The 12,914-nt window shown below is 40.6% G+C and overlaps 2 protein-coding genes across 3 annotated transcripts in view; both read right to left on the bottom strand.

Annotated features, from left to right (window-relative positions):
• lamb2 (laminin, beta 2 (laminin S)) overlaps nt 1-821 on the bottom strand; it is a 56,081-nt gene extending 55,260 nt beyond the window's left edge. Inside the window, exons 1-2 of one of the 2 annotated variants that reach the window (XM_034145246.1) lie at nt 676-821; nt 312-378 (exon numbers count right to left, since the gene is read on the bottom strand). In XM_034145246.1, the coding sequence (XP_034001137.1) occupies nt 312-342 (31 nt within the window). In that variant the 5' untranslated portion in view covers nt 343-378; nt 676-821. The remainder of the gene's footprint in view (nt 1-311; nt 379-675) is intronic. The other variant, XM_034145247.1, reaches the window with a different exon arrangement.
• Nucleotides 822-2,647: 1,826 nt separating this feature from the next.
• The window catches only part of lamb2l (laminin, beta 2-like), a 60,960-nt gene continuing 50,693 nt past the window's right edge, over nt 2,648-12,914 (bottom strand). Inside the window, exons 26-35 of the mRNA XM_034145043.1 lie at nt 9,642-10,014; nt 9,354-9,538; nt 8,360-8,607; nt 7,837-8,052; nt 7,606-7,750; nt 6,638-6,845; nt 5,302-5,443; nt 5,034-5,210; nt 4,447-4,609; nt 2,648-3,354 (exon numbers count right to left, since the gene is read on the bottom strand). Of these exons, the coding sequence (XP_034000934.1) occupies nt 3,218-3,354; nt 4,447-4,609; nt 5,034-5,210; nt 5,302-5,443; nt 6,638-6,845; nt 7,606-7,750; nt 7,837-8,052; nt 8,360-8,607; nt 9,354-9,538; nt 9,642-10,014 (1,994 nt within the window). The 3' untranslated portion in view covers nt 2,648-3,217. The remainder of the gene's footprint in view (nt 3,355-4,446; nt 4,610-5,033; nt 5,211-5,301; nt 5,444-6,637; nt 6,846-7,605; nt 7,751-7,836; nt 8,053-8,359; nt 8,608-9,353; nt 9,539-9,641; nt 10,015-12,914) is intronic.

Genomic DNA, 12,914 nt, shown 5'->3' with positions numbered 1-12,914 from the left:
AAGTGATATTATCTTTTGTTAGTGAACATTTCTAGCAGTTGGCTGAGATAATACCTCCTATCAGAGCATTCTCACTTGCAGATACAAAGCTGCAGGTGTCCGGATCAACTGACATGGATTCACGTGAAATCCCCTCTTTTTTAAGACTTAACACAAAAACATAAGCTCCATATTTTCCAGAGACTAATCAAAGAGAGCCCAGTGACCTGGAGACAGTGTTCAGCCTTCACTGAATCACTTCTGAGGATTTGTTATGGAGCAGAAAACATGGAGGGACTTTAAAGGCTTCTCGATGTGTACAGTGCACTTACCGCAGGCGAGCATTAGTAGTGACGCTTTCATCTCTGAGCGCGCATCAACCCGCGAGGCTGCGGCAACCTGTGGCATGTATGATGAACAGTGTTATACACAGCGACATGCAACAGTTATTACATTAAACATTTTCAAAAAGTTGGAGTTAAAGAAGTTTTGCCTTTTTCCCCGACTACAGGTCCCCAAAATGTTACGAGTGGAGGTAATTTGGAATTGTTGTTGTTTTTTGTTCCTTCTCTGTGCTGTTTTAACCGGTTAATATAAAAAACTAACTGTGACTAGTTAAAGCAGAATGAGTTGAGCTGACCAACGTGTCTTTAAACTTTAAAAAGTTGGGGAGTTAATGACAAAGTCGCCACTCACCGTGTTGTTTAAGGAGTTCGCTTCTCTGTTGTGTAGTACAGTCTCCCTGTTGGTCCACTTGCTGCGGAGCTGCCGGACGGATGCGAGGCTGAGCACCGTTGTTGCGATGAGGAGTCCTCAGCTCCTGCGACTCTGCGCTGGAAACCACGGAGTGGACTTTTGGAGCGGAGCAGAACAGTACGAGAGAGGGCGCGAGCCGCCGGGAAGATGGTCGCGTGTAAGGGCGGATAAAAGGAGTTTGTTTTACTTAGGGACAATGCTCACATTTCCTTTTTATTTGTATATAAATGGTAGTCAAAGCCTTCTGCAAGTAGAAATGCCACGTTAAATACAACATTCCTTAACTCAAGATTTAACTTAGTATAGCAATAGCATCACATGTAGTGGAGTAAAAAATGCACAATATTTCTTTCAAACGTGGTTCTCCACGTTTGAAAGAAAAGAGAAGAAGAGAATATAATAATAAATGTGGGAAAAAAATCTCATGTAAAGTACAAGTATGTAAAAAGTACTTAATATAAATGTACTTAGTTACATTCCATCGGTGTTAACAGGCTATGAAGTTTTATCATTTTTATTATAAAAGTTGATCCTTTATAAACCCAGCTCTTGTTTTCCGGTAAGCCCTGCCAGTTTGTGTCTGAGTAGGAATGCGCGCTCCCTGCTGGACGGATTAGATTCCCTTTGATTGCACCCAATGAGCCACTCGTGACCGCGCTCAGATCACAGCTCCCCGGCTGCCCAGTCTCATAACATCAGCCTCATCCAACAGGTGTTTGGGACCATCTCCACCACAGGCCTGCAGGGAAACACATGTAGCGTTATCTGATCCAGTGAACTAATGTTAGGACTACACTGCAAACTATCACATGTTATTTATTTGGCTCTGCAGTGTGTGTGATGTGTGCAGGTGCTGTGTTCTCCAGAACAAATAAATCTCTGTCAGATTACACATTCCCTGTGCGGCTTGAGGACAGCCTCTCTTTGTTAGAGCCCAGGATGCAGTGCCAGCTTCAGCAGAGAGAAGAGCTGAGAGCTCCTCCAGACTGAGGACAGTGGGGGTGAAGGAGAGCAGACAGTGAATCATTCCTGGGTCTTGCAGTACATGGAAGCTACAGGTACAAGGCTGGAAAAGCTCTGACTGAAGAGCTCAAAATCAACATGTGATCAATGACTTGTAATCCCCACACACAGATATGTTTTCAAGTTAAAGAGCTCCTGAGGAATCATGGAAATCATGTGAGACCATCAACTTACATACAGTTAATGATAAAGGATGTGTGCACTAGTTAAATGAAAACAGGTTGAGTATGTCCTTAACCTATGGTGGCCGACAGGTGCTAATGTGCTACAACGGCCCAACTTGATGAAACATGTGCAGTGTTTACTAAAAGCGCTGCACCAATAAAAGCTCAAAACCCAACGGACACGGGGACACCAACATTTGGTGCACACATCTGGGACTGGAGTGCTTGTTGACGTTCAGGGATTATGGAGTTGGCCAACTGTCACTGTCACTGGAAATGTACCGAAAGTGTCATTTATTTTGTCTTATTTTTAACAATGTGATTTCATGATTCCTTCCCATATTATTGCAGATCTGCTGTAAAATAGGTAGCTAACTTAGCTAACCTAATCATTTCAATTACACTGACAAAACACTTATTTATGAAACAGGCCAACTGTGCCAACAGTGATATTTGGCCAACTTCAAATACCAACTTTGGGGATTTTAGCCTTTGGAGATAATTTACATGCACACAAACCTATATACCACACTACAGGAAAGCATAATAGATCATAATAAAAAAGTCTGAAATTAGGGAAAGAGACAGGGAGAACTCACTGCCTCGCTGAGTATATAGCACCCTCTAGTGGCAATGAAATACAATTACATTTCTACTATTACAAATGTGTTAAACTTGTTATTGGAATGATTGCGTTCTGACACAAACAGGACACATGATAAAAGGCATTTGCATAAACGGTATCAGATTTATTTGTTTCCATCATCATACCTCATAATGAATTTTGCTCATAAGAACATTTATGTTTGCATTTAATCAAGAGTTTCCTTTGTAATAAAAATAAACATATTTCATTTAAAAAAATCTTACTTTTCCGCATATTTCTTTATAGGAATGTCATATTGTAAATACCATACAAATGAGGTCAAATTACAGCAAAAACATAGAAAGCACTTTTGGTCAAAATAACAAAATTCTGATATATTTCTTCTGTTTATTACTCATGGAATCAATGATCATACTCTCCACAGGTCATCCACCTGTTGTGATAATAGCTTAAAGACATAGCATACATCACAGGGTTGATATTTAGTCGGTTAGTGGTACAGTACGTAGACAGGTGAAGGCATTCTGTGATATATAACACTTGACAGGTAATGTGTAAAACTTGATATAGTAGTAAAGGAATGGAGGTACCAGAGCAGCGTTTTATTTTCATGGTTGTGTGTCCAAGTCACAGCGTCAGTCAGAGGTCTGCTCTGCGCTACAGCAGCAGGGCGGTGAGTGTAACATCCTCACACACAGTTACTGTACTTCTGCACCTGGACCCGGATCTCGTCTCGCACCATCGTGGCGTTGTTTTTCAGCTCGTCCAGCTCCGTGCGCTGCCTCTGCATCCGCTGCTCGTTACTCTTGAACTTTTTCTCCAGTTCTGCAGAGACAGACAGGTGGAAAACCATCAACGGTTAATTACAGCTTCCATGCAGGTCACTGATAAACATTGAATGATAAACCTTTATCCAAATCATAAGGAGAGATCATATCAGCTCAGTTAAGCATGCGCTGGCCCCCAGTGTCTTAACGATTGATTTGAATGGTTTGTATGAGATACATTGCCCTGTTATACTGTGTTTTTGTATAAGATTGATGGTTGTTATAATGGAGGCGTCATAATGATGGCATTGAGAGGTGGATTCAGTCTGGTAGGACAACTCTGTGAAATTCCCTGCCTGCCACTGGTAATTTACCCTGTTATTATTTTATATTAATAGTGTTTTAGTTGTTGTCTCTATCTTCACTTATGCTGTAAAAATGTACATTTTCACTATGTTGGACGAATAAAGGAATTCTGATTCGGAATACTTGCTTTGCCTCCAGACACTCTGTCTCTATAGAGTGCCACAGTGACGTGTCCTAAAACCCGGAAGTAAGCCTCTTCCGGTTCCTTCGACAAAAACCAATGCAATTTCTCCATAGGATTTTGGAAAATAGCTGGAAATAAGGTCTGTGGTTGACACACATTTAAGAGACGGATCACGTTTTGTTCAGTCGGATAATCTCCACATGTCTAACCTACTTTTATAATTGTCTAACCTACTTTTATAATTTTCTAATCATAAATAGATAGATTTATGATTCGATGTGGCACTCTATTCTCTATGTCTTCTATTGCTTTGCTTTGCTCTCATGTATTATAAGCACTATGTAACTCTGTTATTGGAAAGTTCTAAACAAATGAAGATCTTTTTATTTATTCATTTTTATTTTGGTATCCTAGGTTAGACTGAGGGAATTTACACTTTTTATTCAAATAAAATGATTTATTTCACTTACCTCCAGAAATTATTTAATCTATAAACTCATCAAAACCAGCAACATATAACTGTATACTCTCAACAAATCATTAAGAGTAGATATTTCATTACACCACCTTAATGCGAGGGAATTCCTCAGAGGACAAATCACTGTAAACAATGGCCTGTGCGTACTTCCTGTGCGGGCATGTTTAGCTTCCTGTACTCACTCCTGAGTTGCTCTATCCCCTTGGTGGCTTTGTTTAGCAGGTCTTCTGCCTCCTTCTTTATTTCCTTGGCCTTCTGGTTGATGTTGTTCAGACCTCCAACATCTCCAAGAGAGTCCACCTTCATCTGCAGCTCCTGGTACCGCTTCTCTGTGTCGTTCAGGCTCTGCAGACACCACACAGCGTTAGTAGAGATATCAGGGCTGCATCATTCATCCAAATTGAACCAAAATAACAATATGGGCTTGTGAAATATTCAAACGTATTCATCTGAATAAGAGATGTTGGTGCTGCATAGATATTTCAACTTAAGAAAATATCTTTGTTTGGTTCAGATTCCTTAAAAGAAATTCCACCATGATCATTTTAAATATCTTTCAATGATGCAAAAATCTCTCTAATATCATAAATCATATCGGAATTGCAATTTTGCTAAAATAATCACAATAAGTTATTTTCCCCCCCAAATAATAACAATTTATTTCTCATAAAGAACTCCTAAAGTAACCCACAATACTTACTCCGTTACATACATTTTTTGGGATAAATAAGACATATTCTTTGAAATGAAAAGCACACAAACAACTGACCCTCTCCAGGGAGGAGGCTTGGTGCGTGGCGTTGTTAGCCAGCTCTTTAGCTCTCTTTGCCACCAGCCTGTTCTGCTCCGTCTTGTTCCTCAGAGCCTCCACCTCCATGGAGAGGTTGTTGAGGCGCATCATCACATCCATCTGCTTATCCTCCAGCCGCGTCAGCCTCTCATCCACCTGCAGAGGGATGACGAGAAAAAGAATGAAGGGGGAGATGGAGAGATGTGGGAGAATACAGAGCTCCACAGGGCTTGTGAGGCTCCTGTACCTTAGCTGTAGCGTTCCTGGTGCGGTTCAGGTTGCTGCTGGCCTCCTTCATGGCGGCTCGGGCCTTCTCTATGGCCTTCTCAGACACATCCAGAGCCTGTTTGGTGTTGCTGGCTTTATCCTTCACTCCCTCCGCCAGGCTCCTGCACAGTGACACCAGGAGTTAGTCACACACTCCTCAGTAATGAGTGTGTGTCGTAATTGTGGAATTACATATTATTTTACGTACATTTATTTCTAAAAAGATGATTTGCTCTACACAATTGTTAATTCAGTGGTGGGCACACTATGATGTTGAGAGATGATTTAACAATAACATATTGTTGAAAGTATTTGCTGATTCTTATGGAGACACCTGCAGCTCCTGAATGTGTTACGTAAGATTATCATTTACATTTTTTAGGGTTTAAGTTTTGTAAAGGTTCTGGACCATCTGGTTTAGGAGTTTGGTCTTAATGGATTATATAATGGTATAAGGTTGTATGGAGATGTTGTGTCCTATAGGTATAGCGCTGATGAAGTCGTTTTTAGTTCTTGTAATCTGTTGCATCAAAGCAACTGGTCCTGTTTTGTTCAGTATCTGCTTGTTGTTTATCTTCATTTTTGTAATAATTCTGAATGATGTTTGAAACCAGTTTGTTTTTTCGGAGGTTTCGTAAATCAAGCATACAAAGAACAATGGCTTTACGTCCTCTCTTTCCCTGGTCAAAAACATATTTTCCGATGCCCAATCACTCCTCCACCTCACTACCAATATGTACCCCACTCTCCTGTGCCTTATAGTGCCTTCAAAAGGAAATAGGAGAGAGTTTTAGGATTTACTGAGTAATTTTGTTCTTGTAATTAAGATGACCCTTTATTCATCCACAAGGGCAAAATGAAGAGTTTCACTATGTGTGTTGAATACACACAGTACCAACACAGACATGCATAGGAATACAGATTGAAGAAGAGGCTGCCGGTTGTATCTGGCGCCAGGGAACAGTTGGTGGTTCAGTGTCTTGCTCAAGGACACCTCTCAAGCTACCAGTCTACCATCTGTTTTTGTTGTTGTTGTTGTTGGTCCAATTGGGACCTGAACCGGCAACCCTTCTGTTCTCAAACCAAGTCCCTACAGACTGAGCTACTGCCGCCCATTGTAGACTCACAGCTGAACCCTGGTCCATAGAAGCCTCTAATTGCAAATGGCTTCATTATTATTAAGCAGTTGCTTTCTTTTATTTAACGTTATATGTGTGTGGGCAGCCAGAGAATGCACCCTGCTCCTTCTGACAGCAAGCAAACTGGATTATGGGAAATGTTGTTTTGATAAAACACAACACAACAGCTTTACTTACTTAGCATCCTTAGCTTTCTGGAGCAGCTCCTTGGCTTCCTTGATGTGCTGCGAGGTTTGGTTGACGATGCCCTCGATGTTGGTGAGGTTGGAGAGGCCGCCCTTGATCTGCTGGACCATCCTGTCCAGAGCCGTCCTGTTGACGGGCAGCGTGATGGACAGCACCTGCAGAGCCACCTTCTCTATGCTCTCCGGGTCCGCACCCTCCTCTGTACACAACAAGAAGGGGAAGAGAGAAAAACTAAAATAAATAAATACTAGAAATAAGATCCTACCGCAGGAGAATTCCAGCTGTAGTAGACTTCTGAGCAGAGATAATCTTTTCCAACTGTACAGAGGTCATATTTCTACATGAAAGATTCTTTCAAGTTTTCCATTGAAGCTCCAAATGTCTGTCATTACATTTTGTGATGTCATCATCAGAAGTTAAATACAGGTGCAAGCCTTCCTTTTGTGTGCGACAAGTTGAACAGTAAACCCTTTTTGAGTGCTGTTAAAAAGTTGTTTTTAAAAGACAAAATGACAACAAATACAGATTGAAGCCGATAATTTGCTTTGATATGAATTTTGGAAATGAATACAACTTTGGCTTTTGGAAAGCAAGTTTAAAGAGACACATTTATGTGCAACATTGCAGAAACACCGGCTAGACGCACAATGAAGAATAATAGTATTTTTAAAAAAGCTGCACAGTATTTGACCTTACATGTGATTTAGCTGAAGCTTTTATCCAAAGTGACTTAAATGCAATTCTTAACAGTGCACATGCCTACGGGAGTAATTTGGGTTAAGTTACTAACTGAAGGATATTAAGGACTAGAGATGAAATCACTAACCCCCCCATTGATAACCCAGGGCCGCAGCCAACCGTTTGAATGTTGATTTAAATGATATATGTCAACATTATGTATGAAGTATCAAACTATTGTGCATAGAGCTAATAACAGCAGTAAGAACACTATGATATACCGGTGAGGAAGTCTCTGATCTTCTTGATGAAATCTTTCAGCTTCTTGTTGTTGTTTTCAAAGTGCTCCTTCTTCTTCTGCGCTTTCTCCAGCGTGTTCATCGCCTGGTTCTTTACATCCTTTGTCAGGGTGGCGATATCCTGGAGCTGGACACAGGAAACAAAGACAAAGAAATGTTATACTTTATATTTTGAAGAGGATGCACTCTCCCTCCCGCACTATATGTATCTACCTTTCTGGCGACGCTCTGCAGCTCCTCGTTGGCGGTGTTCAGACTCTCCATGGTGTTCCTGGTGAGATTCAGAGCTGCGACAGAAGCGCTCACCGTCCCGTTGCATCCCTCTCCTCCACATACACGCACGCCCCGATCGTCATGGCAACCGGCGCCACCACATTGACTGTCTGAGCAACTGCCATTAGCGTTTGAATTGCTGCGACCGCCACACACCTGGAAGGAGCAGCAATGCATTATCCTTACATGAAATGGTTTAGTCAGTGAAAGAAAAGAGAAAGTTGATAAACATTTTTAAAAAAGAATAAAGAATGTGTGTCTTCCAATAAAATGACCTAGAATTAATAGTCAGAAAGGATAAAACATTAAAAAAGTAAAGAAATATATAAAAATCACTTTTTTTCATTGCAAATTATTCTATAGGTCTATGAATTCAGTTCAAACTATTCAGTATACTATTATCCACTTCAAGATGAAGGGAGGAAGTAAGTGATGAAGTGATGACGCCCCTGACCCCGCCCACCTTGTTGCTGAGGTGCTGGACGCTCTTGTCCAGGTCGTGGGCTTTGTCCTGCAGCTCATTTAGAGACTTGTTCTGAGCAGCCAGAGCGCGCAGGAACTTGTCTTTGCTGGCGTTCAGCAGATCCTCGGTGACAGCCCGGGTCTCTTTGGACTGTTCCACAGGACTGAGGGGACCGGACACCGAGGCGTTGCATTTCTCCTGTGCCTTCACCGACTCATTATAAAACCGCTTCACTTTATTAAACTGATCTGTGAAGACAGGCAAAGGGTTTATGTTTTCATCAGAATTTCTCTCACATTATTTTATTATTTTAATTTCAGCTTTGTTGACAGTGATTGTACATGAATTACGATGTGACAAAACGATTTCCCAACTTGGGACAAATAAAGTTTATTTCCATCTATCTATCTATCTATCTATCTACATTTTGCAATTGCTCACCACAGAAAATCTGAACATATCTGTTTGTAGTCATGATTTCTGTGTATCACACATGTTTTTATATGTTTGCTTATGCTCTTGTTTGTGGCAGCATATTAGGGCCATTGTACGTAAAAGAAAAATACTTGATATTCTCTCAAATTATACATTCATTAAATAACAAGAACAAAAATAAAAAATTCTCAAAGATTTAAGTCACAAATTTAAAAAATAAACTTCAAATATTCTGCGTGAAGACAAAGTCATCCACCTCAAACTAATTCTGTAAAATTAAGTTACAACATTAAAAATGTTTTGTGAAGAACCACGTTGGAAGGTTTGATCAACGTCACTTGCTTGATATTATGCCTGAAGTGGGAGACTTCATCAAATTATTCTTTGAGTTCTATTTTCTTCATACTTTTCTGAATTTAATCTACAAAGAAGTTTTTCCAACTCCTCTCCCAGCTCGAACATTTTTATATTTTCACCCATAATGGCAAGTGTCATATAACATTGACTGTAATGTCACACAATGTCAGCATAGCCTCACTGACTTGATTGAGTTTGCTACCTGCAAATCCTGAGGTGAGGTAGTCCTGCAGCAGGTTGTGTTTGTGAGCCACGGTGGTGTTGATGTCCCTCAGCTCTCTCTCCAGGCCAGTCAGGGTCTGTCTCAGCGCCCCTTCATCTTCTGTTGTTATATTCAGCTCTCTGGTGACGCCCATCAGGCGCCCGTCGGTCAGGGCGATCTCAGCCCTGGAACACACACAGCAGGATATTTTAATATAACATCCAGACAGTTACTGGCAGGTGACAAATCATGCCAAATAAACATCCCAGCACTGTGTGACATCATCACCTGAGGTCATCGATGCTCTGTCCAATCAGCTGGTGGATCTTGTCGCTGTCCTCAGAACTGATCAGATCTTTTACTTGCTTCAGCTTCTTCTCCAGCTCTTTGATTCGCGTGTCCCCGACTCCTGGAGTGACTCCGCTTTCCAGGATCTTCTGCGCAGTGTACTGGATGTGCTCCAGGTCTCTTTTGATCTGGCAAATGGCGTCGTCCCACAGCTGGAAGCAGGCGTGACAGCGGACGCACTCGGGGAAGACGCCGGTGAAGCCACGGGCGCATTCATCGCAGTGCTTCCCTGCCGCTCCCTCCCTGCACTCACACTTCCCCGTCAACCTGTCGCACTGAGCCATCTCCGAGCCCAGAGGGTGGCAGTTACACTCTGAAGGACAGGAGGGAGGACAAAGAAAACATTATAGATATGGTCTCCAAAGACTGTAAGAAAGAATAGCAAAGAAAGTAGAAAAGTAGAAAGTAGAGAGGGTTTTCACAAAGCAACAGATTGTTCTGAATGTACTAAATAGTGTATGATACAACACACTCTCACTCCATAAACGTCCAGGAGCGACGCTTGGTCAGGGTCCCAAGGCGTGCAGTTGGGACGCTCCGAGGCTCCTTCAGCTTCATAAACAGACGCAAATAGCTTTCAACTGATTGCAATGTATTCCCATCTGCGGCGGGATTTGACGCTCATGGAAGCACGGCATTCGTTTGTGTCGGCGGCCGTTAAAGGCAATGTGAGCGTCCATTCCCATTGGATAACGGAGAATTGTACACCCGGAAGTAAGTATTCTCCTTACTGTCGATTGATTTGACAGTGATATCTCCACTACTCATCAACTCAAAAACACCAGATTATCCTTGTTAATTAAACGACATTGATAGGTTTTAGTGTGTGTACAATGCTTTTGTCACGTTTTCCCCTTCAATTCTGAGAAACAAGTCGTTTTCTATGAGTTTTGGATGGCCGAAGACATTACATTACCCACAATCCTCTGTAGCAACCATAGACTGTATATTGCAACAGGCAACAGCTTCGGTTCATGTTAATTTACAAACTCTTCAACTACAACCGTAGTTATATTTAAAAACATGTTAGAAGGCCTCACGAAATACTTTAATGTACATTTAAATTTAAATGTGAAGGAATGTGTGTATATTAACTGTGGGATGATGACGTTTTTCTCATACTGATATTCCGCTATGCACGCTGGGATTTGGTGTTTATGCGATGTGAAATCCGAAAACATTTAAAAAAATTAAATAATACATTATTCCGAGTGTGCTTGCTTTTCTCTTTGAAAGTCATCACATAACGGCATTGTAATACACGTTTCGCCTGCATTAAATATTACATATCTGCCGTAGTTGTCTATTTATAGAGCCCTGATGAGAAGACTTCTAGACAAACAGGAACTGCCGCCAAAACTGAAAATTTGACGTGGATCTTAAATATATAAGCAATTAAACAACATCTTACATTTCTTTTCACACAATACGTCTCCTTGCAGTATCAACACTAATTCGGCTGACTTTTATATTTGATCCAATTGGTAGATAGGCTGTATTTACGCCATAACGGTGCACAGCTGATAGAAAGGGACTGGTTAAAGCACGTTATCGCATTTTATAATTTTATTATTAGATATTAATAGGATCCCTATAAAGTATAGTCTTTACTCTTTGTTATTCTCTACTAATAGTTAATTAAAGACTGTATATAATGACTATTTTGCACATCCCATTCAAGATTTCAAGATTTTCTAAGGTTTATTGACAGATCATATACACAACTACGGTGTAGTTATGCAATGAATGAAAAACTTGGGTCGCAGGTTCCTCAACAGTGCATTACAAGACATCTATCAATATGTGTGTACCTCCACCATTACATTGTCATATTCTGCACATTTCTTATACTATCTACATTATACATCTTATAAGAGTATAATACATATGTATAATATCAGTTAAAATTTCACATGGCATAAACACCAAATCCCAGCGTGCATAGCGGAATATCAGTATGAGAAAAATGTCATCATCTGTCCTTTGACCCTCACATCGTACAAGGAAAGACTTCCAGAGAAAAACCCACAGTTAATATACACACATTCCTTCACATTTAAATTTAAATGTACATTAAAGTATTTCGCGAGGCCTTCTAACATGTTTTTAAATATAACTATGGTTGTAGTTGAAGAGTTTGTAAATTAACATGAACCGAAGCTGTTGCCTGTTGCAATATACAGTCTATGGTTGCTACAGAGGATTGTGGGTAATGTAATGTCTTCGGCCATCCAAAACTCATAGAAAACGACTTGTTTCTCAGAATTGAAGGGGAAAACGTGACAAAAGCATTGTACACACACTAAAACCTATCAATGTCGTTTAATTAACAAGGATAATCTGGTGTTTTTGAGTTGATGAGTAGTGGAGATATCACTGTCAAATCAATCGACAGTAAGGAGAATACTTACTTCCGGGTGTACAATTCTCCGTTATCCAATGGGAATGGACGCTCACATTGCCTTTAACGGCCGCCGACACAAACGAATGCCGTGCTTCCATGAGCGTCAAATCCCGCCGCAGATGGGAATACATTGCAATCAGTTGAAAGCTATTTGCGTCTGTTTATGAAGCTGAAGGAGCCTCGGCGCGTCACAACTGCACGCCTCGGGACCCTGACCAAGCGTCGCTCCTGGACGTTTATGGAGTGAGAGTGTGTTGTATGATAATATTAAAAACCTCAGATTTTATTTTTATGACCTCTAAAAAAAGACTGAAGCTACTTCGCCCTTGTTGTGATGTAGCGTGGAATCATGGGGGTTAGTGGTTAGGTTGCCTTCAGTGTTCATCCATCAGCATGCTTTAAAAATGATGCTCAAAAGTCTCCTCCGCTCAAAAACAAATGGACCCGGTGATTGGAATGCGTAAAAACACAGAATAAAGCCGTTTCATATTTAAAATGTGTGTTTCTCTGATGATGTTTGGCAAAACTGCCACTAATGTTCCCTCAGCATGTTTCTCTGATTAGTTAAGACGCTGGGCTATGATGACAAAATCCATCACCTGGTAAAAATATAGACTTGCGCAAAAGCGATACAACTGTTAGCTTGATTAAAATCATAGATTTCAGGATTTTCAAAAGAGATAGAAACATTTGTGATTATATATCAAAACACAACTCAACAAAATATATAACGTATGTCTAGTAATTTTAAGATATTCTAATGAGGAAAGTTACATATTATTTATTTATTGGAAAGGTACAGGAAGGGA

Source organism: Trematomus bernacchii, unplaced genomic scaffold, assembly GCF_902827165.1.
Source record: "Trematomus bernacchii unplaced genomic scaffold, fTreBer1.1, whole genome shotgun sequence".
NCBI classification, from domain to species: domain Eukaryota; kingdom Metazoa; phylum Chordata; class Actinopteri; order Perciformes; family Nototheniidae; genus Trematomus; species Trematomus bernacchii.
Note: the sequence above shows the minus strand (reverse complement) of the source record. Positions and strands in the feature narration are given on the sequence as shown.